At 43.4% G+C, this 25,898-nt stretch overlaps 1 protein-coding gene across 1 annotated transcript in view; it reads left to right on the top strand.

Annotated features, from left to right (window-relative positions):
- GRIN2B (glutamate ionotropic receptor NMDA type subunit 2B) overlaps nt 1-24,691 on the top strand; it is a 170,463-nt gene extending 145,772 nt beyond the window's left edge. The window contains exons 9-12 of the mRNA XM_053943245.1: nt 15,678-15,838; nt 18,754-18,941; nt 20,734-20,972; nt 22,784-24,691. Coding sequence (XP_053799220.1) covers nt 15,678-15,838; nt 18,754-18,941; nt 20,734-20,972; nt 22,784-24,691 — 2,496 coding nt within the window. The remainder of the gene's footprint in view (nt 1-15,677; nt 15,839-18,753; nt 18,942-20,733; nt 20,973-22,783) is intronic.
- Nucleotides 24,692-25,898: the final 1,207 nt, after the last annotated feature.

Raw genomic sequence — 25,898 nt, 5'->3', positions numbered from 1 at the left:
CTTGATTGTCAGCAAGAAACAAATTAATGGAGCTTTAGAGACAATGTGTATAATGGCTGTAACCTGTTTTTTCAGAATTAAATAATTTGTGTTGGGTAGGAATGCTGGCCATTAGGCTAGCAAATATGATCTGTTAATTTATTCTGAAAACAAGTTCTGTCCATGGGGGTAAATCACTGTGCCTTTGATGATTTACTATTGCTTGCATTTGAAGTTATGCTGTTGTTTTTTCAAGGTGTTTGGAGGCTTACCACAAGAACTGGTTTTGTGTTCAGACTGCATTTCAATGACTTGTTTATCTGCACAGCATTTTGTCCATGCAGAGCATTCACTTTTGCTGGACTCTGAACACTTGAGGATTTTGAGAAGATTGCTGATACATGCAGGGTAGCACTGTCTGGCTTGTGAGGGTGTAATGCTTTGTGCACTGCTTTACTTTTGTTTTGTTGTGAGGCTACTCACAAGGAATTGAGTATTGTGAGGCTCGATTGCCCATGCTGAGATTTTTACCCAGTCCCTGGGCCTGCTTAAGGGGTCATGCCATTTCAGGGCAGCCAAATAGCATCGGGTTGCACACATTGCTATTGGGGATAGCAGCAAGAGGATGACTGCAAGTGTCAGTGGGTTGTGGGTTGGTTATAGTTACTGACTCTTGTGTCTGTCATGACAGTCTAGAAATAATTTGTGGCCAGGCCTCTTGTGTATATGGTATCCTGTTCAGCAGGCTGGAAATTCTGTGATGGATTAACCATAGGAGTTTTTCTTACTCGTTTTGTTGTTTGGTTTTTGTTTCTTTTTCCTGGAATGAAACATGGCAGAGAATAGTACAATCCACACAGAAGTGCTTCTGTTATTTGTTTTAATTTTGACCTCAATTTGTTTCACATTGTCTCCTCATTTGCAATGTGCTGTGTTGAGGATGGGGTGGAGGGGAGGATGCTTTTCTGTCAGGTGGAGATTGTTGCAGAGACTCTTTAGAAGCTGTGAGCTCCTTCAGATTGAAAGATACTGTTCAAAACCAGCCAGCCCTATCAGAGGTAACATTAGTTTGTCATCATTAGGTTTTCAACTGTCTGGGCTAAATGGGATAGTTTATACCCATTTGATCTATTGTTTCAGGCTGTGCCTAGGCTCATGGAGAGAACATGCTTTCATTTTCACATTTTTCAAGATATTCTTCATACCTGCAGAGATATGTGCATGAAATATCATTAGAAAGCAGTGACTCCAGGAGCTTCACAGAGCTTTTGAATACAAATTTCTGGGCCTGTTTTAGTTGATTTCACTGTAGGGCCACCTGTGTGTATTGGATTGAGGCCATTTTCTTCTACTTTTCTCTGCCAACGTACCTGTATTTACTTTTGCTATGCTAAAGCATATGTGCTTTTTTCCTTGGGGAACAGAAAGGCTATAGTACATAGAGGATTGTGGTATGCCTCAAACGTAGCTGCTAGTGCAAGTACAATATTTGGGTAAGATTACAATCTACCAGAGCATCTGGAATCAAATGAAAATTGGCTGGTGAAACTGAAAGCCAACAGCTGCCTTTGGGCAATAAAGGCAGGTGGGACTGACTCCATCCAGAATAAGTGAGTGAATGAGCTTGATCTACTGGGCTTATGAATTTTACCTTCTGAATATGCAAATGGCCCTGTAGGATTTGGGAGCAGTCATCCAGACATTTGTCACACTGCTTCAAGATCCCCTGGTTTGGGAGGAATTCACTCTTCTGAATCTCATCTTTTCCGTTTTCCAAAGGGAGCAGTGCTTGCAACTCACTCACCCTCTCAATGCACCGCTTGGCCAGGATGAAGGGCACAGCCACATCCAGGGCACACGGAGGTGCACTCTGCTCTACCTCACTTCTCTTGCCTGCTTAAAGCTAGTTCAGACTTTCAAAAGAGGCAGTCACTGTTCAAAGCCAGGTAGGAAAGACTGTTTTCCAAGAGGAAAGACTGTTGCTTCCAATCTCTTTTATACCAAATGTATGATCTGGTGTCCACAGCAAAAGTCAGGCAGATTGGTCTCTTGGCCTTCTCCATCAGCTGGAGGACCACAAGGACTCAGCTGATGATGTAATCCTAGCCAATCTGCAAAGTGACAGTAGCAAAAGGATATTGTTCCTACTTGCCTGGACCCAGATCTGCTTGCAGATGTCTCTGTAGTTCAACAGTACTTGGGGAAGGTGTCCCACTGACACTGTAGAGCAGCCAAAATGCCAGATGCACTCCAAAAATCCATTCCTGTGCCTGGTTGGGGTGCACTTGCCAAGGTCAGACTGGCTACACTCTGCAACAGCAATCCTGAGCATCTCCTTGGACCCTCTTCCTTAGGTTTTGCCTGGGAAGAACCACTGCAAGAGATGCCTACAGCTGCTGGCGTGCCACTTCCCCAGAAAAGCAGACTGAAATGCTCCAGATGTCTCAGGATGGTGGATGTCTCTTGGATGATGTCTTGGCTGTGCCCCAACATTTACTTCCTAATGGCATGCAAGACAATGACTAACGTCATGCCCCACTGTGTTTCTATGGATGCTTGAGCACGTCTGTCTGAGCTGGGCTGGAGTGGATGCCTTTGTCCCAGGGTACCAGGTGGAACTGAGGGGGTCTGGGGGCCCCCTGTGTGAACGTAGGGACCTCTGCCACTCTCTCTCTGTCCCAGGTGATGCTCACCTTGCTGAATGCCACCCTTTGAGCATAGCTGGCTCAAGACAGGTGCCAGAGCTGATGCAGGAACCCACCTTATGATGGCTGTTAATTCCCCCATGTTAACATTGGGAGCTGCTAAATCATACATCAAGCTTTAGCTCTTAACTCTGGGGCAGCCATGGGCAGTTTGAGGGAGGAGAAACCTGCTCCTGCCTGAGAGCAGCACTGGCCTTGTCAGTTCTGCAGGAAAAGTCCTGCTGTTGACAGCATCTCCTTTCCAGCTCCCTGTGCTTGTGGCGTGCTGAGCCATTTTCCTCCTGTGCAGGTGCCGAAGCAGCACCTTCTGCTTCCACTGGTCCAGCAGAGGGGCTGGAGGTGGTCCTGGCAGGGACAGTGCCACACTGGCCGTGCCAGCGCCCAGCAAGCCCAGCTGGAGCACCTTTGCATGTGCTGCTGGGCTGCATCCATCCAGGATCCATGTGGGGGGCTGGTGCCCTGACCCCTGCGAAAGCCCCAGTGGTAAGAGGGCCTGTTGCAGAATATGCAGTCAGCTCCTGGGTCTGGATTTCATCTGAGTGTAATCAGAAGATATAACCCGATTTCCATTAGTGGGAGAGCTTCAGACACATTAGAGAAACAAGCGCCTGCGGTATTTCAGTCTAACGAAGGCAATAAATACAGGAAAGATTATATAAAATGAACTAATGTGTGAAGTAATCTAATAGCTATACGTAATTTCCATTCATATAAAGTAGTAATAGAATAAAAGCAAATGTGGACAGCCAGCAGGGCATTTAAATAAAATGATTTAGAAGGCAGTAGGTTAATAATAATAAAAAAAAAAAGTATCCTTTCCTATAAATTAGTTGGAAATGCCAAAGAAGTTAATAAAATATCAAAATGGTAATTTGTAATTGATATGAAAAGGAGAGAAATTGATTTCTATGTGCCTGCAAATTAATACAGATTGCTGAAATTTCACACGTATTTCACTTATTTGCTTTTTAAGATGTTAATGCAATGTTGAGACAAATGCAGCATGGGTCAGTTATTTTTTCAATAGATATGAGTTTATTTCTTTTTTTGAAAGGTAGGTTTTGAAATTAAAAATGTCCAGTAATTCTATGAAAAAAAACCTGAGGAGAGTATAAGAAGGCAGAAGGAATTTCTGATATTTTCCAAAATAGCTCATTTTAGTGTACTTTATACAAAATACTTTGATATTTCTGACATGTGTTTTGACATGTCATTTACTAAAGGCACTACACATAAAACTGACCTACATTTAAGGGGGAAAAAGTGGAGAAAAGATTTTTTTTTTCTGTAACAAAGGAAGGGGACAGACAGAGATAATTGGAAGACAAAACAACATAGGTAGATCTGAAGTGGATGGAACATTTCAGGTTGATACAAAACAAAAGCCTCACTGAAAAACCTAGAGAAAGAAAAAGATCTGCTCTTTTCTGGCAGTAATAGATGCTTGACTGTGAAACTGAAAAATGAATTATTTCCCACATTGTACTTTGCGGCACATTAAATCAAAATTATTCAAGGATCCCAGATATGCAAAAGACGTAAGCATGTGCTTAACTTTGTGCTCATGAGTGGTGACATTAAAGTCAATGGGCTATTTTTCACATGATTGAAGTTAAATGCTTCCCTGAGCTTGCAGCTTTTGTACAACAAATACCTGTTCTGGAGAAAATGCAGAGCAGATACCTCCAGCTAGACTTTTTCAGGAGGACTAAAAATGAGGGTCAGTCTTGTGCCTTGTGAGCTCTACAAAGGGAAGATTGTCTAACTGGATGGCTTGGAGGCAGTACAAATCTTCCATGGGATTAAATAGTGTTAACTGACATTTGTGATACTTCCATACATTTCAGCAGGATACAAAGGAAGTTTTATGTGGCAGTGTCCAAAGGCAGAAAGTACACCATCTTTCAACAGCAGTATGATTTTTATTGTTGGGACACCTTTGTGGAGATATGAATTAGGCAGACAGAAGAAGGACCATGCCACTTCCAATCCTGTCCTCTTGTGATAAATCATAACCTCTTCCACCTTACTTGACACTAAAAACCTCCCCAAAATAAAGAGGTTCTTGAATCTCCAAACCTTATGTCATGGGGAAGAGTTGAATTTCATTCCACGGTGCTTTCCTAGAGGTACATCTCCTTGTAAATGAGTTGAACTCTGCCTTTTGCTTAAATATGACCTTTATCAATAACAGTGGTATCAACCAGTGCTTAATAAAAGAAACACTGCTTCATAGTGAAGTGTAAAAAACTCAGAGCTCTGATAGTCTGAAATATTATGGCTTAAAATCTGATTCTTTCTCTGTATGTCTTTGTAAATCATCAGGTGCTATAGTACGAAGTATTTTAAAATATTACATAGTGTAGCTATATATTATGTGTAAACACACATAATGCATGTGTACTATGTGTAATTACATATTATGATAAAATTTTCTTATTAATAAATAGCTATTAAATAGCTACAGCACATGATATGTTAGTAACAGATTTTTCTGATTTGTGTCTTACATTTACTGTATACATACATATAATCTTAGACAAATTTTTGCAGTTGCAGATGGGTGTGTTTATCATAGATTTAGACATTCTGCAGACTTTGTATTGGGATAATTTTTATGCTTTCTGAGACCTTTGGAGTAAACCTCTGTACATGTGTGCTAAATGTGATTCAGTAGTTTTTAAGACTATAAATGTTTAAAGTCAGTGGGTCTTCAAACATGTTTTGTTTTCCCCCTGCTTCAGTACTAGTTTTTTTGTCATTCTCCCTCTTTTTCTTCAGCTCAGCACTGTACAGTGCGGAGCAGCAAGGAGGCTGCAGTGTGCTTTAGACTTCACTTGGTCTCTCAGGATTCTCTCTTTTTCTGTTCATCTGTAGGGACTTCTCTGGTATCAAAAAAGACTGGGGGTTGAAGGGATCAAGGTCAGCCCTGCCAAGAAGGACTTGGGAGTGCAGGTGGACAAGAGGCTGGACATGACCCAGCAATGGCACTCACAGCACAGAAAGCCAATTGTATCCTGGGCTGCATCCAAAGGAGCGTGAGCAGCAGGATGAAGGAGGGGATTCTGCCCCTTTGCTCTGCTCTGGTGAGACCCCACTTGCAGTGCTGCATCCAGCTCTGGGGTCCTCTGCACAAAAAAGGACAGACCTTGTTACAGCAAGTCCAGAGGAGGCCACCAAAATGATTAAAGGGACAGAGCATCTCTCCTTACAAGGAAAGGCTAAGACAATTGGGATTGTCCAGCCTGGAAAAAGGGAAGGCTTTAGGGTGACCTAATTGTGGCCTTCCAGTACCTGAAGGGAAACCTACAAGAAAGATGGAGAGAGACTTTTTAACAAGAGCATGTAATGACAGGACAAGGGGTAAGGGCTTCAGACTGAAATAGAATAGGTTTAAATTAAGTATTAGGAAAAAAATCTTTATTGTGATGGTGGTGATGCACTGGAAGCGGTGCCCAGAGAAGTCGTGGATGCCTCATCCCTGGAACTGTTCAAGCCAGGTTGGATGGGGCTCTGAGCAACTGGTATCATAAAAGGTGTCACTGCCCATGGCATGAGGATTGGGGTTAGATGATTTTTATAGTCCCTTCCTCCCCATTCTATTATTTAATGACAGTAAAAACCTGTAATGGGACTATTCAGGATTTTTGACTCAGAGTCAGACTGTAGGTTTAATTCATCCTTGCTGGAAAGGAAGAAATGCAAACCCCTGAGCTTTGTTGGAGGTACAGATGAGAGTTGCTAGATGAGGGACTTTAGGGAGGGTGCCACGGCATAGTCCTTAGCTTGCAGCTTCTGCATTCCTCCTCCACAGCACCCTGACCTTTCCCAGGCCTTGGCCACTACTGACCCTTTCTTTTCATCTTCCTTTTCATCAGCTCTTCAAGCTATCCCCCTTTGGAAGTAGTGGTTAAAATTGATTGCTTCTGTGCTAATTGCTTGGCAGTCTGGAAAAAGCAGTCTTTGGAGGGTTACATAAGGGGGAGAGGGAGAGAGGGAAGCAAAAGATTGTCCTGCTTCTCACATCAGTATAAGCCAGGGGAGAGGAAAACAATGAATATTTTTATTTATTATTTATATGGTGCCATAAATGTACTTGGCACTTTGCAGTCAAATAAAAGACAATGGCCCTGCCACCAAAATTTGGCAGCCTGAGAGATGAGAGCTGGCCTCCTTCAGCTGAATGATCAGGGTTGAATTACTGGTGTGGAAGGGATGCAAGTATAAGATCTACAGGATTAAAAAAAAAAAAAAAAAAGTATACAACAGCTGTACCCCCACACTTTCATTCCTGATACCCAGTGACTGTGATATTTATAGTTATGTGCACATACATATACTTGATATATATTTGGCAGGTTTTACCTTTCCAGGCATTTTTACTTCACTGCATGGAAAGAAGCCCTGCTTCTCCCAGGCCTTTGTCTACTCAAGGTCAAACTACCCCTAAATCTCAGTGGCCCAGTAGACTTGTTTACTTCAGGTGTAGCTCAGTGGCCCAGGACTCACATGGGAGTGATATGGCTTTCATTTCTCTGTCTTTCACTTGCAGGTAGGAGGCAGCTTTCATCAGAAGGTTAAAGGAAGGTGTTATCTCCCAGCTCTGGGAAGGTGCTGCCCTGTCTGAAGTGCCCTGCTTTTTTTGCTTTGCCTCTCTGCCCTACAGATGTGCTTAAGAAATTGCACTAATGTGATTACTAAGCATTTAAAATTGCATGGATGAAAATTATGGGCCCTGTGAAGTCTTTTAGAGGTTTGCCAGGCTTGTGCAGGGTTTCACCCTGCTGCCCAGTGGATAGTACCCGCATAACAGTAGGCTGGCTACTGTTAGTACGCAGAAGACAGGAGGATCTGACCTTCCTTTGTTAGTGAAAATGTTGGTGAAAAATGGAATTGCTTCCCCACCAAACTACATCCTCTGAATTTCTCAGAGTGTTTCATAATTTGTTAACCAGCTGTCTCATGTGCAAACAAAGCAGATTTCAAATTCCTCTGTACTTAGCTGTCACCTCTCCTCTCAAGGTCTTTTCAATCAGTTAATTTTCTCCCTCTGAATGAACATCTACACTCCTAATGATATTAACATGAGTGTAGTAAATGGCATCTTTCTGCCTCATGAATTTCTCTTTTGTGTTTGCCTGGGATTATTCAGGAGATACCCTTTGACCCACTGTGTTTAGCTTCCAAGGAAGCTGACTTTCAAGAATTAAATACATGGCATGATTTGATGCTGGATAAACAGAAGATCTCCATCCTCTACATGCACGCAACCAAAAGTTAAGTGTACCGTAGCTATGATTTCATAGCACCCTTCATTGCAACAGATACGACTGTGGCGTTCTGATACATTCTAACACTTGAGCTGTGCAAGCAGCTTTTGGCTCTGACTGGTGAAGCTCAGTGATTCCATTACAGATTTCTGGTCAAGCTTGAGGGACACCTAACTTGAGTGACTTGAAGCCTATATACTGCCAAATGTGTCCTGAGGAATATTTAAGGCTTTAATATTACTTGTCGGGTGGAGAAACTGCGTAGAGCCTATGTAATGTTCATGCACTTGCCCCACCCAGAAGACTCCTGGTGTGCTGGTGTGGGTGGGCTCTGTCTGTACGTGATGCTGGGATCCTGCAGAGGTCCCTCAGACCTGGTGTATCTGTAGTGCTTGGGTCAGCATAAAGGCAGTGTGGTGGCAGCAGGCACAAGTAGGTGTGTTCATGGAGGACGTGGGATCCCCGACATACCATCTGTTTGGGGTGACGCTGCACTACCCAAGGTGCAGAAGTGGCACAGAGCAGGTCTGTACATAGCAATCCAGCTTGCAAAGAGGCTGCACAATCCTACTGTGTGCACTGCTCTGGCAATAACCGCATGTGATGGAGGCTTCTTCCACCAATTGGATCTCTGCTTTCATCTCAGTTATTTTGCAAGGACAACTATTTCTAAAGTTGCTATATTTGAACTCTTTTCTTTTGCTTTCACCTGTCCCCCCTCACCTCTGCATTGTCACCACGTTGCTCTGTTCCCTTTCCTGAACCGCAAGTATCCATATTTCACCAACAAATATTCACAGATATTTTTCTTTTTTGTTTGTATGTCTGACCCATACTACATCTTCCTTTAAAAGGGACTTTAATAGAATTCTTTGCCAACTTCACTGCAGTCAGCTGCACTAACTGATAACTCCTTTCTTGGACTTATCTAGAGCAATTCATGGGTGAAAGTGCTATGCAAAGCAAGACAGAGAATTTGAAACATCACTGGGTACTGAATAATAAGATAAACCACAAAGTCAAAGTCTGAGGGAGGACAGGGTAATTTTATGCCCTCCCAAAATCGACATATTTGATTTGGTGCTATTTGGTCCCCTTATTTTTAGCTTCCTTTTTTTTGTTTATAAATCAAGACGTGTTGTTTGACTAGTGAAGACAAGAAACTGGGGTTTCAGGAAGAGTTGATGTGGCAACTGGATTCAGAGCTGTGAGGAGTCCCAGCCACTGCTGAGGAGGCAGAGAATGTTATTGTGACAAAATGCAGGAGGGAAATAAAAAGAGCTAGGGTAAAAGGATGATCTGAAAGCTCATAGTCACTTAGAAATGGCTGAGAGTTCCACCCTGGAAATAAAAAATATCTGTAATGTCAAAACTACATGACTGTACAGAGGGGAGAGGAATGCTGTAGGAATGAATCTCAAGAAGTATCTGTACAAGAGAGTCATTAATAATAGAGAATGAGCAGCACAGTCACTTTAGTCTGCTCTCCTCACAGACTTGTACCACTGCTAAGATTTAGGTTTGCAGTATGATTTTCTGCCTATACTGTTGGGCTGGCATAGCTGGCACACTCCTAGCTGGGATGCAATTTTGTCAATTTTAAAGTGCCTACAACACCAAGACACCAACAGTTGCAAGTTCCGTACTTGAAATCTGTAGAGCACCTCCCCTACCAGGACAGGTGACAGGGGCACGGGTTTGTGGATGTGCCTATGTGCACAATCCAAGCTGCAGAAAGAAAAGAATACAGAAAAAGCCCTGAAGATGGTGCTGGCAGTGTTGATTGACATTCCAAAAACAAACTGATCACTACCTAAATGCAGATCAGGACAGAGTTGCAGCTTTGAAGAATTAGCTGAAAATGAAGGATAGGCAAAACATGATATAATGCAGAGAGGCCCTGAGAAGAGTAATAATGAGCATGAACACTGAGTAGCATTGTTTGTGTTGCCTTACTGCAAACTTTTTTACTGTAACATTCTTTCAGTGTCTTTGGGTCTTGATGAGATTGTTCTTGATATGATGAAGAGCATGTTCACCAACCAAAGGTAAGTCAAGGAAAGACCTACAGGATATAGCCGAAGGACAACAGCAAGAATGGTTGCAGGTCCATATAATACAGCTTGCAAAGAAAGACGAAAGAAACTGGGCTTCTTTAGCTGCAGTCAAAGAAAATGGTGAAGCAGCAGCACAATAGTCTTCAAAAATATAAAATGCACCTTCAGAGGAGAAGAAACTATTTGGATTTCCCTGTCCATGGATAATATAACATAAGATAACAGAAAATATTGCAGTTGTATTTGCAGCTGCACGGTTTTAGTTCAGATACTTGGAAGAACTTTCCAGTAGTAAAGCTCTGGTGGGCATTGTCCAGGGAATGGAGGAGTCTCCAGCACCAGCCATCTTCCACAGTGGGCTGGATTAAGAGCTGTCAGGAATGGTGATGTCCAGGAGAGACTCACCAGAGAGACAGAGGTGGAAGAGACATCTCCCAGGGTCAAATCCAGGTTTGTGATTCTGTGGCATTGTTTGTGATGCAGCTTCGGGACAAAAATGATATATTTTGGGGATAAGGAAAAAAAAAAAGCTTTTTCTCTTTGAGAGTTGTCCATTAGATGTGAAGGAATTAATTTCCTAGCTGAAACAGAGGACATGGAAGCAGCTATGGCAAGACATGCTGCTTGGACATGTGTACCCTATCAGGACTTAAGTACAGGCATAGAGCTACCTGAAAACCATTGACCCACTCTTCAATTTTTAAGGTTCTGAAGGAAGCTCTTGTGCAAACAGCCTGGTTGGATTTTCAGGCAATGAAGAAAGGGGCAAGCTGACTGCAGTGACATACAGCTGAACCAGAACAAGAGGAGACAATTGAGGATGTCTGGGCAGTGCAAAGAGATTATACATTAGGAAGGCAGTGGACATTTCAGGCTTGTTGCTACCCATAGTGGTTGGCTCCCTGTACTTTTGGTGGGAGATGTCCTGAGAACTGAATGGCCCAGTGGCTAGATTCATTTGGGCCGATGTGGATGTCTAGAGCTATTTTAGGTATCCAAACTAGCCTCAGGTGGTGGGCAGATTTGACACAGGGACTATGAGAGAGCTGCTCCCAGGGTGAAATTCCCTAGGCATCTCAGCTTGGCACTTATGTTTGGGTAAATGAAGTGAACTCAAAGTATCTAACATGGGCTTAAGCTCTTTTGGACTTGAAGCTAGCAGAGGAGCTGAATTTGTGACTCTCAGTTTGACGGGTCAGAACTGTGGGTCTTCCTGTGGTAGAGAACTTTAACTGGTCATCTGGGCCTTACAAAGTGTAAGGAGCCCTCCCAGAGAAGCTGTATAAGGGTAAAGCACTACACCCACGCACCCACCCTTGCGCCAGGTTCTGCCAGCTCATTATGTTATTCAGCAGTGGATTGATTTGGAGCTTTTTTCAGCAGTGTAAAAGTAGATCGGCTGTTAAAAAAGAGACTTTTTGTTGCAAGAGCTTGCTGAGTTTGGGAAACTGCTTTCAATGCTATTGGCAAACACTTTACAGTGTAAACAGGGCCTACATGAGGCAGATAAATAAGTGCAGATGTGCTTTTCTGTAGGATCCATTCGATGATAGACAATATATTGAAAAAAAAAATCTCATCAAATTAATTGTGGCCAATTAGACATAACCCCTTCCCCTCATCTCTAAATCCCCTCCAATTGCTGCTGCATGAATGGGAAGAGCTCCTATCACCTGTTTCATTATGCAGATTGATATCCGAACATCTGAGAACAATGCTGCTTTCTGCACGGCATGGCTCCAAATTGCTAATGAAACAGCTCTGCCAGCCGAGTCACTTAAACCCGCTTTCACTGCCGCTGTCGACAGCTCTCATGGAGAGATGTGGAGGGGAGTGGCAAAGGAGCTCTCCCCCCTGAATGTGCTAACAGCTTCCAGCGTGTGTTTATTGCTCTCCAGAGGAAGAAGATTTCTGCTCTCTGACTCGGAGAGGTTACTTTTGCAAAGCCGAGGTCTGCTTTGCACTTAATGCACCTTGATTTCAGTTTGTGGAGAAAGGGCTTGAAAAGGCAGGCAGCCATTGGGCTCTGAACATGGATATCTCATGTCCTAGAGCTACCGCAGCCCTTCAGGCATCCTCGGTGCCTGCGTTCCACCCCCATCTCTAGCATCCACTTTCACAATTGATGTGAAGCAAGTGGGACTTCTTTCATGGGTGACAGGATGTGCACATCACCTTGGGTACATAATAGGGGAACATCTCACAACGGAGGTTCCACGGTGAATGAGTGGGAGGATGTAAGTGGGATACATCTCTGTCTGGGGCTCTTAGGGTACAGGACTGCAGCTGAGCTCTGCTGGTTCCCTCACAGGCAGTCACCCTTTGAGGTAGGTAGAGCTGGGCAGCAGGACAGGTCTCCTGCTACAGGCAAGTAAAACATGGGACTCCTACAAGTGTGGGCCCTGTACAGCTGGGATTTCTCAGCAACTGATGTAGTTGCTTATCTTCCCTTCCCCTATTACCACCACATTTTTTTTGCCAAAACCTCACAGGACTCCTCTTCACAGATGCCTGGAGCAGAGTTGTTGTGACTTAAAGCTCTGACAGGATAAATTTTTGCATGACATAATGGGACAGTTTTCTAATTAATCTACATTCTGACCCTTTCTGTCCATATCTGTGGTTAATTCCTTTGTCTGTGTTCACTGCAGCATTGAGATTACCTCTGCACAGGCTTCCTCCATGTAATGGCCCCTGCACTGTGCATCAGCTCCTCCCTCATGTCTCAGACTCCCTATAGACCCATCTGCCAAAGAGCCCTGCTTCCCTGGGGATGATGCTCATGATCCAGGCTCATGGTCCCAGCCCCTGGGAGAAATCAAACAAGTGGCTTTCCTTACTGAACTCTTTGACAATCTGTCAATTAACTTTCTTCACAGATCATCTCCAGCTCTTCCACACACTCTTCTACCGTGTCGGCAGAAGAGGACACAATCCTTCCCCGTCTGTCCCATGAACTTTCTGGGAAGGCTCACTTGTCTTCTTGTTCCCTCAGGATGAGCTGGGTGGGACAGAAATTAGTTTAGAATTATGCAATATTTTTTTACTCTGAAGAGCTCATTGGAGATCCCTTCATCCCCGGACTGGGCTGTGCCCACTTACTGCCAAGAAACACACATGGGGATTTTTGAACTTCTATCTCTTATCAGAAAGCTGCATGCATGTACTACTATTACGTCTCAAATATGGAGAAGTAGCTGCTTATCTCTGGCTACATCGACTGTGGAGTCAGCTGGACATTGGTTACTTTCAGCTTTATAAATATTAAGCTAGGTTAGCTGGGAATCTCTGTTCCTCTTGGGCACTCAAGCTAAAATTCTCTGGTGTGGGCCACATATGGATCCTTTCATATCATTTCCTGTCTTGCTGTTCACCAAGCTATTGCTGAAGTGTGTGTGCGTGTTGGTGTATGGAGAGTAATTTGCATTTGAAGATCTGTTCTGACTAAGGAATCAGCAGGAGGTAAGGATTGGTGAGTGAATGAGTAGTATGTGAATTTGTAGAAGTCATCAGCCTGACTTCTTTCTCTAGAAACGTGCTTTTCCTATTGCCAGAAATAGTAATTTCTTACCAGATAAATGTTTTCATTCATTTATTGATTGCCCAGGAGATTAAAAATTAAATCTGGAGCCTTTCACCTGTGGCTGCTATTATGGGCTCTGGAAGAGCGTGGGGACAAAAAATAGTTCAGAGTTGGGATTATTTCCTTTATCACAGGGAAATGCCTGACTTTGTAATCCTTCTTACTCCAGTTTGTAGGCACCATGATGGAAGCAGACAAAAGTAGAGATTGTGTCACTGGGAATAGAGGGTGGAAGTATAAAATGGACATGCCAAAACTCTGTCACACAAATGTTGGTCAGGCCTGCCTGATGCTTCTCCTGTTGACTGTACTCTGTTGGAGGGCTCTGTGGGAATGGGAATGTCCTGTATGCCTTTAAGGTGGAGTTCTGCAGCCTCTGGGAAAGCAAGTTGCCCACACTGCAATCTCCTGGTTTAGCATGTCAGGGGAGAGACTGTGTTTCTTCGTGTCTGGCATGGGAGTGCCCTCCTTGTGATGGGTCCCCTAGGCTGCTGCTTTAATCAACTTAGTAAAAAAGAATAATTTTAGCATGCTGCGGTGATTTTTCTCCCATCAAAGTTTGCTTTCAATACAGTCTTTGATAGCTGTGAGTTTGTCTTCCTCTCTAGAGGGTGTGACAAACTTCTAAGAGACACCTTAGTCTGTTTTATGCTATGTGAAACTTCTGTTTTGTTGGTGGTGCACTAAGCTGAGTTCAGAAAAACAGCCCCGATGTTTTTTATTGGTTTAAAGCAGTAGGATATGTGTTCTCTCTCACACACTCATATGCACATACAACCTAGCCCATCTTGCCATCCAAACTGGAGAGATGAGTTGGCTGGTACACAGAAACAGGTGAACAGTGTGTTAACCTATCCACAGACCCAGCTTCTAGCTGTCCTCATGGCTGAGATGTGAGTGAGATACACTGCTTTAGGGGCTCTGGCCTCCTCAGTTGAGCTGACCAAGTTCCAAAATGGCTTTAAGTAGAGCTCAAGAACAAGGCTCATCTGCATGTGTTTTAAGCTAGAACTATCTGTAGATTGCAGCCCTGTAGAAGGTGGCAGTGCATGACTGCAGGTATTCATGTACACTCCTGCTGTTAAATGGTTTTGGTCTGACCATTAGCCCGTTGACAGCGTGCTTCTCAGGATCATAGAAATACACAGTCACAGTTGGGAGTCAAGAAACAACACCAGGCAAGCTACTGCTTGATGTATCCAGAGAGGAGGAGATTTTCTTCCATTTAACCTACCTTTGCATCTTTTTCTTTACTGCTTATTCAGTTCCTGGTTTATAGTTCTGGCTCCTTCTCATCTGCTGGTTCTAGGGGTTTTAAGCAGTCTTGATAATTGACAGTCTAAATTTTACTCCTCATAAAGTCCCAGAGAGCATTGATTATGACTTGAGTTAAGCAAGCGGCATATAAAATCTCACAGGCTTGCAGCCGTGGGGGAATGATATGATGAATGTATTTCTTGTAAGCAGCAAAAGCTTTGGAGTGTTCTGCCAGCTCTGTTCTGGGTATCAAATATAACTAGTAACTTGCAGCCACTAACAGCATTTTATTTGGGACATTTGCCCAAAACTTTGAATGCTACTAATTTGGTGAAGTGGGTGTGAGGTGTGCTGAGAGGCATCTTTCCTCATTAATTACTTTTCTACCTCTGTTAGGAGCAGGAAGTGTAAAGGCATCCACAGAGCTGAAAAAGATACTTCTTAGGAACTAAATGACAGTTTGTGGGTAAAAAGCACATCACATAGACTGTACTGGAAACCATTTCTTGACTGTGTTCCAGCACCACTGTTTCATTTTCCCTTTCCTTTTTCCTTTTATCTAACCTCCTATTTAATCTCTGATCACTGACTATTTCATGCACTTAATCCAGAGTAGAGAAAAAGAACAGCTTGCTCAGATTTACTTCTTATTTCTTAGGCATTAATAGGAGATATTCATGTTTGAAAACAATAAAATATATCTTCTCAATTATGTTTTCTACATGATAATAAAATAAAATCAGATCAACCTTCCGATGTTCTCCCAACCAGATGACTGCTTCAGTCTGAAAGACTGTGAGAAATATTCCTTTTTCTGTCTCTTCAGTTCCAGAAACCAAATGACTTCTCACCCCCTTTCCGCTTCGGGACAGTTCCCAACGGCAGCACGGAAAGGAACATCCGCAACAACTACCCTGAAATGCACAGCTACATGGTGAAGTTCAATCAGAGGGGGGTGGACGATGCACTGTTCTCGCTGAAGACTGGGTGAGGCTTTCTTACATGCTTACTCACCACAGAAACCTGACCATTTGCATGCTTCTCTGGAAAATTTACTTTTTAGGGTTTGAAAAATGAGTCTCTATTATCATTCCATGGTTAAAATATAGCCAGACCACACATAGCACAGTAGCACAGGACTCTGCGGTTCTTTTTGCCAGGTTTTTCTATTGACATCTGTATAAAAGTTTCTGGTTTTGCTGTGTTTATAAGAATTTAAAAACAAAAAGAGGATCTACTGTGTCCCTGTGTACATAATCCACGTGTGTATTGGTCCCGAAAACCTTGCTTCATCAAGATGTTTCATGCTGATGGGTTTTTATGCATACAGAGGAAAAGCTCACAGGTCTCTGTGGACAAAGTTTTTTTCAGAGCATTTATATTGTCATCTGGAAATTCCTTTGTTTTCCCTCCTTCTGTGTATAAAAGATTATGTTAATCAGGAATCTGTCAGACTAATCCCACCCCAGTGTATCACCAGCTAATACAATATAATGGAAGGTAGGTTTGAAGCAAATAGTTTGGAAGTAGCCTACTCTCTGGCATATTTTAGTATCAAGGGCTAAACAAAACATTATTTGAATAATATGGATGTATAAAAAAAATGTGTTTCCTTGAGTAATTTTGGAGACATGGGAAAAATCGTTAGCAAAAAGCATGCTTGAATAGCTCATCCTATTTTAATAACAGTGAATCTGCAAAGGACCTAACTCAAAATGACATTTTGCAAGCCTTTGTCCTTTGTAATTAAAGACCTGCTCTCAGAACTGACCATTTTGGTTGTCAGAGCCCAGCCACAGTGAACAAAAAATATTTTTGCTTACATTCATGTTGCACTCTTATGAGAAAGTTCATTTCAAAGCACAAATTAAGATGTTTAGCCAATTTAATTACTAGATTGACTGAATATTGCTAAACCTGTTTGCCAGGTTCAGAGGCCTGCAGCCCATTAAAAATGGCTGCACCATAGTTGGATATTATCCTGAGAAGGTAGATTTGCCAGGATAGTCATCATTCAGGAAATAAATATGCACTGTCCTGGAAATATATGGATGAAATAGAGCTCATCACTTGTGATAGATGTCATCCTGGCTTCATATTCACCCTTGGACAGACTTCCTCACAGATAAGGACTTGAACTGAGATAATCACCATATTGTAAATATATGTGCAGGAGGGGTATTGTAAACATAGTATGTGAGAGAGAATGTGCAACCGGAAGATCTTAGGTCATTTATCAGGAAATGTTTTATTTCAGATCTAGTGGGAGGATTTACTCATCAGCTGTCCTTGGGTTTGTGGAAGATGCAGCCTCCTAAGACTGCCCCCCACACCCAAAGCAATTTGTTGCAGTATGAAAAGGCTCTCATCAGGCCGTTGTGCTCTCTACACAGTCCATAATGGGGATTTCTATGTGTTGAAACAGAATTTTTGTTGTGATTTTCAGCTGAAAATTCTTTAACAAAGACCAATTCAGCAGGGTAAACCATAAAGCTGCCCTTATGGCCAAGTTGACATTGATAAAGATCTGCTAGTACTTTTCACAGTAACTGAGGGGTTAAACATAACATCCTGACTGTATTTGATTTGGAAAAAAAAGAATTTTTCTCAGCTAAGTCATGCCAGCATTTGAATTGAAGAAAATATCTTACTTCAATCCCTACCTTGCTATCTAATATTGATATATTTTATAAGACATTTTAGATTCTTTCAAGATGAAAGGCAGTACAGAAATATAAGCTATTCTTAAGGATATAGATCCCCTTGACTTCCTCTTCATTCATCTTTATCTAGCAGTATGTGTGTATTCCAAATTTCCTTTAAGATCAGAAATGACGATTAGCAGATAGTCAGAAAGAAATAAACGACCCTCATTTATAACTCAGATTCACCTGTAAGACGGCTTTAGGCTTAGATTTTATTTAACTATGGTGAAGGTGAAGATGATGCCTGAAGGATGGGATACCATCCAGAGGGACCTAGACAGGCTCAAGAAGTGGGCACATGGGGATTTAATGAGATTTAACAAGACCCAGTGCAAAGTGCTGCACCTGGGTTGAGGCAGCCTCCGGTATCAACACCAGCTGGGGGATGAAGGGATCAAAGTCAGCCCTGCCAAGAAGGACTTGGGAGTGCAGGTGGACAAGAGGCTGGACACAACCCAGCAATGGCACTCACAGCACAGAAAGCCAATTGTATCCTGGGCTGCATCCAAAGGAGCGTGAGCAGCAGGATGAAGGAGGGGATTCTGCCCCTTTGCTCTGCTCTGGTGAGACCCCACTTGCAGTGCTGCATCCAGCTCTGGGGTCCCCAGCATAGGAAGGACATGGACCTGCTGGAGCAAGTCCAGAGGAAGCCACCAAGATGATTAAAAGGGTAGAGCACCTCTCCTACAAGGAAAGGCTGAGAGAATTGTGATTGTTCAGAAGAGAAGGCTTTAGGGTGGCCTAATTGTGACTTTTCTGAAGGGAGCCTACAAGACAGCTGGAGAGAAACTTTTTGTTAATGCATGTAGTGACAGGACATGGGGGAATGGTTTCAATCTGAAAGATTAGATAGATTAGGTATTAGGAAAAAAATCTTTCGCATGGTGGTGGTGAGACACTTTACTGTGAGGTGATGAAGTTTTGAATGCCCCATCCCTAGGAGTGTTTGAGGCCAGGCTGGCTACGGCTCTGAGCAACCTTGTCTAGTGGAAGGTGTTCCTGCCCATGTCATGGGGGTTGGTACTAGATTGTCTTTAAGATCCTTTCCAAGCCAAACTTTTCTATGATTCTACATAACATATTGCAGTACATCTTAAAGAGGTTAATTTCTTCCTTAGCTACCTAAAAACACCTTTTGATTTCATACAGATGTTATGTTTTCTGTACTATACCCTCTTGTTTCTTGCCTCTGTGCAGGAAGTTGGATGCTTTCATTTATGATGCAGCAGTGCTAAACTACATGGCTGGCAGAGATGAAGGCTGCAAGCTGGTGACGATTGGGAGTGGGAAAGTGTTTGCCTCCACTGGCTATGGCATTGCCATCCAAAAGGACTCAGGCTGGAAGCGCCAGGTTGATCTTGCGATTCTACAGCTTTTTGGAGATGGTAAGTGACAAGAAAAAGAAGTACTGGAATGTTCCTAAGAAATACCAAGTTTTGCATGTAAGAAATGGAAGTTTCTAGCTCTGGTGCTTCAGATGTGAGTTGAGAACATGGAATTATTAATGGGGTTTTTTTAGAGGCAACACACCAAAAATGCGAGAATGTCACTTCTTTCGTGTTATTGTTGCAGGGTAGCAGTATCATCAAAAGCAGTGCCAAAAGCACTAAAGTTTTCATAGAACAAGCTCAGATATGTGTTTGAAAAATATATTATGTTAAAAATATCTTGTAAAAACAAGATTTCTGGTGTGAATTTTTCACTAGCTTTGAGGTTTTGCCATGACCAAACCCACTAATTATACCAGACTGTCTGTGATTATTCCATACTTTATAGCTCTAGACAGAATCAATCCATGCAGAGTTTACAGAATTAAAGGATAAATATTTCTGGATGAAAGAGCTAGATCAGATTTTCCAAAACCTAAAAAAAAAAAACCAAACCAAAACAAAACGAAAAAACAAGGAAGAACTTGAGACTCAGAAGCATATTTTGGAATGAGTTTGTAATAAGAACATTATAGTTACCTAGTTCACCTCTTAATTTACAGAGAAATTGCTAGTACTAACAAAAACTGTTCATGGGAAAAGAAATTCCTTCTTAGCAAGTATTTTCCCGTCTTTCCATTTCACATTACATTTTCCTGTGTCCTTTTTTATGAATAAATAAAATTCACAGGTTATTTTATTTATAAGTATTCTTTTTCTCCCCTGAAATCTGAAAATAACATATGGTATTGTAAATATGGAAAGAACATAACTTGGACATACTTCAGAAGACTGGCCACCTGACAGATAGATTGTTCTGTTTCTGAAAAAGCCTAGTATGTATTATTTCAGAGAAGGACATAAGTTCTCCACAAAGCTTCAAAGACTCTGTTATGGCACTACTTAAATATATGGATTTTTCCCCCTGCCACTGGACTGGAGATTGAAAATGTGAGAAACAAACTTTTCTAACAACATGAAGCAATTTGTCATCCTGCAAAATTAGTTTGTTCTGAATGTCTCAATATGTGTGTGCGTGTGAGTGTTTACCTCTCTATCACCCCTCATGAGAGTACCATAATGGTAGTAAGTGGTGTATGAAATTAGAGTACAGAACATTTGCTCATAGCTGATACAAATTCGTAAAATTTTTGATTGGTCAAAGCCCTTGGAAGTGTTAAATTTGGACAAAATTGAAGGGAAGAAAAACAAGTAAAAATGCTCAAAATTTTTTGGAACATTGCACCTGATTTTAATGAGCTATGGATATGATAGAAACAAAAATTGATTGAAAACAATCAATATTTTGATTCTGAGTTGGAAACGTACAATGTTTTCATCTAGAAGTGATTAATTTTTGTCTATCACTATCAGTCACTAATTTTTCCCTTCATTGACTTAATGGAAGTGGAAGTTTGTGAGGCCAGGTCTTCAGTCATGTGGTGGACAACTGTTTCAGGATCTCAGTGTAGACATCCAGCAAGTGTCATAGCTGAGTCCTGTGGTGCAGCTTGTTATGGCTAATGTCAGGCTTTGGAAAAATCCCGTTGACTTTCCTGTGACAAATGGACACTTGCCCCCATCAGAAGGTCAGTCAGAATATTTTATGGATTTTGTAGATGTGGAAAAAGAATGTGGAGACAGGAAATTACATTAGATTAGCTTCTTGATTTCAGACTGCTCCAGTTTGAGCTCTTCAGCCAGTGCAGGATTATCTAATCTGTTTCTTTCCTCCTGTCTGTCATTCTAGGGGAGATGGAGGAACTGGAAGCTCTCTGGCTCACTGGCATTTGTCACAATGAGAAGAATGAGGTTATGAGCAGCCAGCTGGATATAGATAACATGGCAGGTGTCTTCTACATGTTGGGAGCAGCCATGGCCCTCAGTCTCATCACCTTCATCTGTGAGCATCTCTTCTACTGGCAATTCCGCCACTGCTTCATGGGTGTCTGCTCTGGCAAGCCCGGTGTGGTCTTCTCCATCAGCAGGGTGAGTGCCATTAACTGTCAGGAATGGACAGAGGTTTTATTTAGACACTCCTAGGTACTGGAGATGGGAATATCCACCAAGACTGTCTAATACACAGGTGGCAGTCTGCACAGTGTCATCTTTGCACTGTTAATGTTGAAAAAACATGTTAGTTTTTTTTTTTTTGTGACATCTCTGGTCTCTGCTGGATTATGGTAAAGGAAATAGAAATTTCACATGGAGATGAAAACACAGGAAAAGACAAGTTAACTGTTACTGTTTGCTCCCCCAAGTGAGTTGTGAGTTGTTATCAAGTAATAATGGATAGTATGATTAGAAATTCAGGAGTTTTACATTGCCCTCTAAATTACAGCTTTTCAGCTGACCTTTTGTTAACTAGAAGTGTGCCTTCATTGACAGTCAGAAGTCCTTAACCTAAAGCCATACCCTGAACTATGCAGAAATCATTCTACAGAGGATGACCACATAAACTTAGCAATTGCTTTATGCAAAACTGCCTTAGGGTACAACATTTACATTTAAAACAGACTCTAGCCATTTCTGAGTCATCTTCTACTATTAGTGTTGCTAGCAGTATCCCATTTGGAGCTTTATTTTCCTTCTTTCAAGCCACTCATCCATTCTCCTGATCCATTCTGAAGTGAGGTCAAATCTTGGCATTTTTTAGCTCAGCTGATGTAGCAGAAGTTACTTGGATTGTACAAGGAGTATATAATTGCTGCATAACATATTGAAGAGAAATGACAAAGCCTTTTGAATGCAAGGGCACAGTCTCTCTTCTATATTGTTAATTTCTAATGTGGTTTAGTCTGGAGATGAGATGGGGTGTTGTGTTTGGTGACCCTAAGCTAAGAATAGATTATTTCATTCTGTGGTTATCTGTTAGACCTGGGCCAGGTTGGTGAAAGGTCTGAAAAGTGTTCATTATCTGCTAGCTGCTGATAAACCATGATAACATGATGTGATGGTGTCCATTTCACAATTGACATTAATCATCAGGCACCATTTGGCAGGTCAGGGAATAAAGGAGCCCCTTTTGTTCTGTTCCTAGGGATAGCCCTTGCAAACAGTCATGGGTGAAATGAGCTTGTGGAGAATGTGGAGAAATTGGGCCTTTCTCTTATCTGATTTGAGGTTGATTAGAGGACTTCTGCTTTCAGGGGTGTCAATTTAGAGCCTGTTATCATTGTTAAATTTAACAGAATGCAATTAAGAATTCTATTGTACCTTAGTAAACCACATGCAAAATACCTAAATATCTATTCGAGAGTTCTGCTCTTTCTCTGTTTCCTTTTCTAATCTGTCCTGGTGATAAAGGTAGCTAAGTTTATGACAAATGAAGCTGTTCCCTTTTAAGATAGCTCCTGTCTCATTGATCCACTGATGCCCAGATGATTTTCAGGGGCCAAAACAGACTTTCATCCTCTCATCCACACAGAATCATTTGTCTTAATTCTATAATTCCCAAGGATATTATTGTCCCCATTTGCAATTCTGTGTTATACCTGCTAGATTTGATTAACTCTTACAGATGCAAGCAGGCATTCCTGCATCCTGGAGACACAACTTGAAACAAAGCAGAGGAAGAGGAATGGAGGGAAAAGAAAAATGGTAGGGTCAAGAAAGAGGGTCAGAACAGCAAGGGTTGGTAGAGCAGATCTGATTTGATTTGATTGTGCTTCATTATGGAAGGCTGATAGGCCCTACTATCCTACAGGAACATGCTCTTGATGCACAGGATGCTTCCCAGTTCAGGTTCCCCTCTGTATTCTTTACAGGACCGCTCACCTCCTTGCTTTCTCTCATTTCAGGGTATCTACAGCTGCATCCATGGCGTGGCCATTGAAGAACGCCAGTCAGCAATGAACTCCCCCACAGCAACTATGAACAACACCCATTCCAACATCCTCCGCCTGCTTCGGACAGCCAAGAACATGGCCAACCTGTCAGGGGTCAATGGTTCACCACAGAGTGCCCTGGACTTTATCCGCCGCGAGTCATCCGTCTATGATATCTCTGAGCACCGCCGCAGCTTCACCCACTCAGACTGCAAATCCTACAACAACCCCCCCTGTGAGGAGAACCTCTTTAGTGACTATATTAGTGAGGTGGAAAGGACCTTTGGCAATCTCCAGCTGAAGGACAGCAATGTGTATCAGGACCACTACCACCACCACCACCGCCCCCATAGCATTGGCAGCACCAGCTCCATTGACGGGCTCTATGACTGTGACAACCCGCCCTTCAACGCCCAGTCGCGCTCCATCGGGAAGAAGCCCTTGGACCTGGGGTTACCCCCTGCCAAGCACAGCCAGCTGGGTGACCTCTATGGCAAGTTCTCCTTCAAGAGTGACCGTTACGGGGGCAGTGGGACCCACGATGACCTGATCCGCTCAGATGTCTCTGACATTTCCACTCACACGGTCACATATGGCAACATTGAGGGCAATGCAGCCAAGAGGCGGAAGCAGCAGTACAAGGACAGCCTGAAGAAGCGCCCAGCCTCCGCCAAGTCCCGGAGGGAATTTGATGAGATAGAGCTGGCCTACCGCCGGCGCCCGCCCCGCTCACCTGACCACAAGCGCTACTTCAGGGACAAGGAAGGGCTACGGGACTTCTACCTTGACCAGTTTCGGACCAAGGAGAACTCACCGCACTGGGAACACGTGGACCTGACGGATATCTACAAAGAACGGGGAGATGAGTTTAAGCGTGACACGGGAGGAGGAGGAGGTGGATCCTGCACTAACAGGGCCCATCACAAGCACGGCTCAGGCGAGTTTGGTGGAGGCAATGAGCACAAGCATAGCGTCGTGAGTGGGGTCCCAGCGCCATGGGAGAAGAACCTGACCAATCTAGACTGGGAAGACCGGACCGGGGCTAATTTCTGCCGCAGTTGCCCTTCTAAGCTGCACAACTACACGCCATCAACGGTGGGGCAGAACTCCACCCGCCAGGCCTGCATCCGCTGTGAGGCTTGCAAGAAAGCGGGCAACCTGTATGACATCAGCGAGGACAACTCGCTCCAAGAGCTGGACCAGCCGCCTGCCCCTGTGCCCGTGGCCACCAGTGCCACCTCCTCCTCCAAATATCCTCAGAGCCCTTCCAATTCTGCCTCTAAAGTGCAGAAGAAGAACCGCAACAAACTCCGCCGGCAGCACTCCTATGACACCTTTGTGGACCTGCAGAAGGATGACTCAGCCCTGGCCCCCCGCAGCGTCAGCCTCAAGGACAAGGGCCGCTTTTTGGAGGGGAGCCCCTACGCCCACATGTTTGAGATGCCAGCCAGTGAGACCACCTTTGCCAACAACAAGTCCTCAGTGCCCGCCACCAGCTACCACCACCACAACAACCCCGGCAGCAGTGGGGGCTACATGCTCAGCAAGTCGCTCTACCCCGACCGGGTCACCCAAAACCCTTTCATCCCCACTTTTGGGGATGACCAATGCTTGCTCCACGGCAGCAAATCTTATTTCTTCAGGCAGCCTGTGGTGGCAGGAGGGCCCAAAGCCAGGCCAGACTTCCGAGCCATTGTCACCACCAACAAGCCGGTGGTCTCAGCCCTTCATGGGGCTGTGCCAGCCCGTTTCCAGAAGGACATCTGTATAGGGAACCAGTCCAACCCCTGTGTGCCTAACAACAAAAACCCCAGGGCTTTCAATGGCTCCAGCAACGGGCATGTTTATGAGAAACTCTCCAGTATTGAGTCTGATGTTTGAGTGAGAGGGGAAGAGCGCGGGGAGGGACTGGGGATGTATGTGGAGCATGGGAGGGTGGGGTGGGATCAATCCCATCAGCTGCTCTCCTGAGTCGTCCTTAGTTTGTGGGATACTGGAGTTGTGAGTAGTGCAGCACTGGTGACAAGTGCCACCTCTTTGGTTTCCCCTCTTCCTCCTCCTTTCCCAAGCCTCCCGTTTTATCTCTTTTTCCATGTTCTCGCTCCTCCCATTCTCCTCCATTCCTGGCCATTGCACTTTACAGTGATGTCGGAGTTGGATATCCTTGCTCGTGGTTTCAGGAAGCCGAGAAAAAGGCAGGGAAGGGGTGGGCTGAGGAGGAGCAGCAGTGACTTTAGTGTTCACTTCTGCTGGCTCCCAGCAGGGAAAGGCATGTGCGCACACGTCTCTGTGTGTGTGTGACAGGAGGAAGCAGCAGCAGTAGTGTAATGGACATGCAAGAAAATATGCTTGCTCAGGCAACTGTTCCTAAAACTGCCTAGAAAAGAGTAGTGTTTGACATGGAGAATGTGAAGGGAGAATAACAAGACTAATTTGATGATGCACTTACATGTTAGCTGTATTGAGGTTCTTGTTACATTATTTTGTGAAGACTATGGGGGTTTAGGGCTGAAATATATATATATATATATATATTTGCGTATATGCTGAGAAATTTTACGCTAAAATTTTGAATTGTCTGCTGGGGGGTGTGGAGGGAGGGAGGGAAGATTTGTCTGCAGGTCAGGCTAGTGGTTTCACTATGGCTATTACAGTCATTGAATCTATGGCAGACCAGTGGGAGAGAGAGAAAAGTGGAGTATGAGTTTGAGCCTCTCTGACTCCAGGGGTGGTTTCCCAAACTCAGACAAAAGATGCTGGTTTGCACTGAAATGAGAAGGATTTGAGGAAAGAGGAACAGGGTTGGTTCGTTAGCTGTGAGCTGCTCACTAGTTCTGACATTATTCAAGGGTGGGAGCAGTATATAGTATGGGTTTGCCTATCTGCGAGTATATACGATAACTTTATACTTGAAATGTCTGTTAAGAAAGCAAAATAAACCCACTATCCTATGAGGTGTCTGGAGAACAAACACAGTAGAACAGAGCTTAAGAGTAAGGAAGAGTGGGGAGTTTTTTCACTGTCACTTCAGGGGACACCAAACCCATTTTGGCATGTCCTTTCAGCAAGAATGGGAGAGAAAGAAGGA

The sequence above is a fragment of the Vidua chalybeata genome, chromosome 5 (genome assembly GCF_026979565.1).
Source record: "Vidua chalybeata isolate OUT-0048 chromosome 5, bVidCha1 merged haplotype, whole genome shotgun sequence".
Taxonomy (NCBI): domain Eukaryota; kingdom Metazoa; phylum Chordata; class Aves; order Passeriformes; family Viduidae; genus Vidua; species Vidua chalybeata.
Note: the sequence above shows the minus strand (reverse complement) of the source record. Positions and strands in the feature narration are given on the sequence as shown.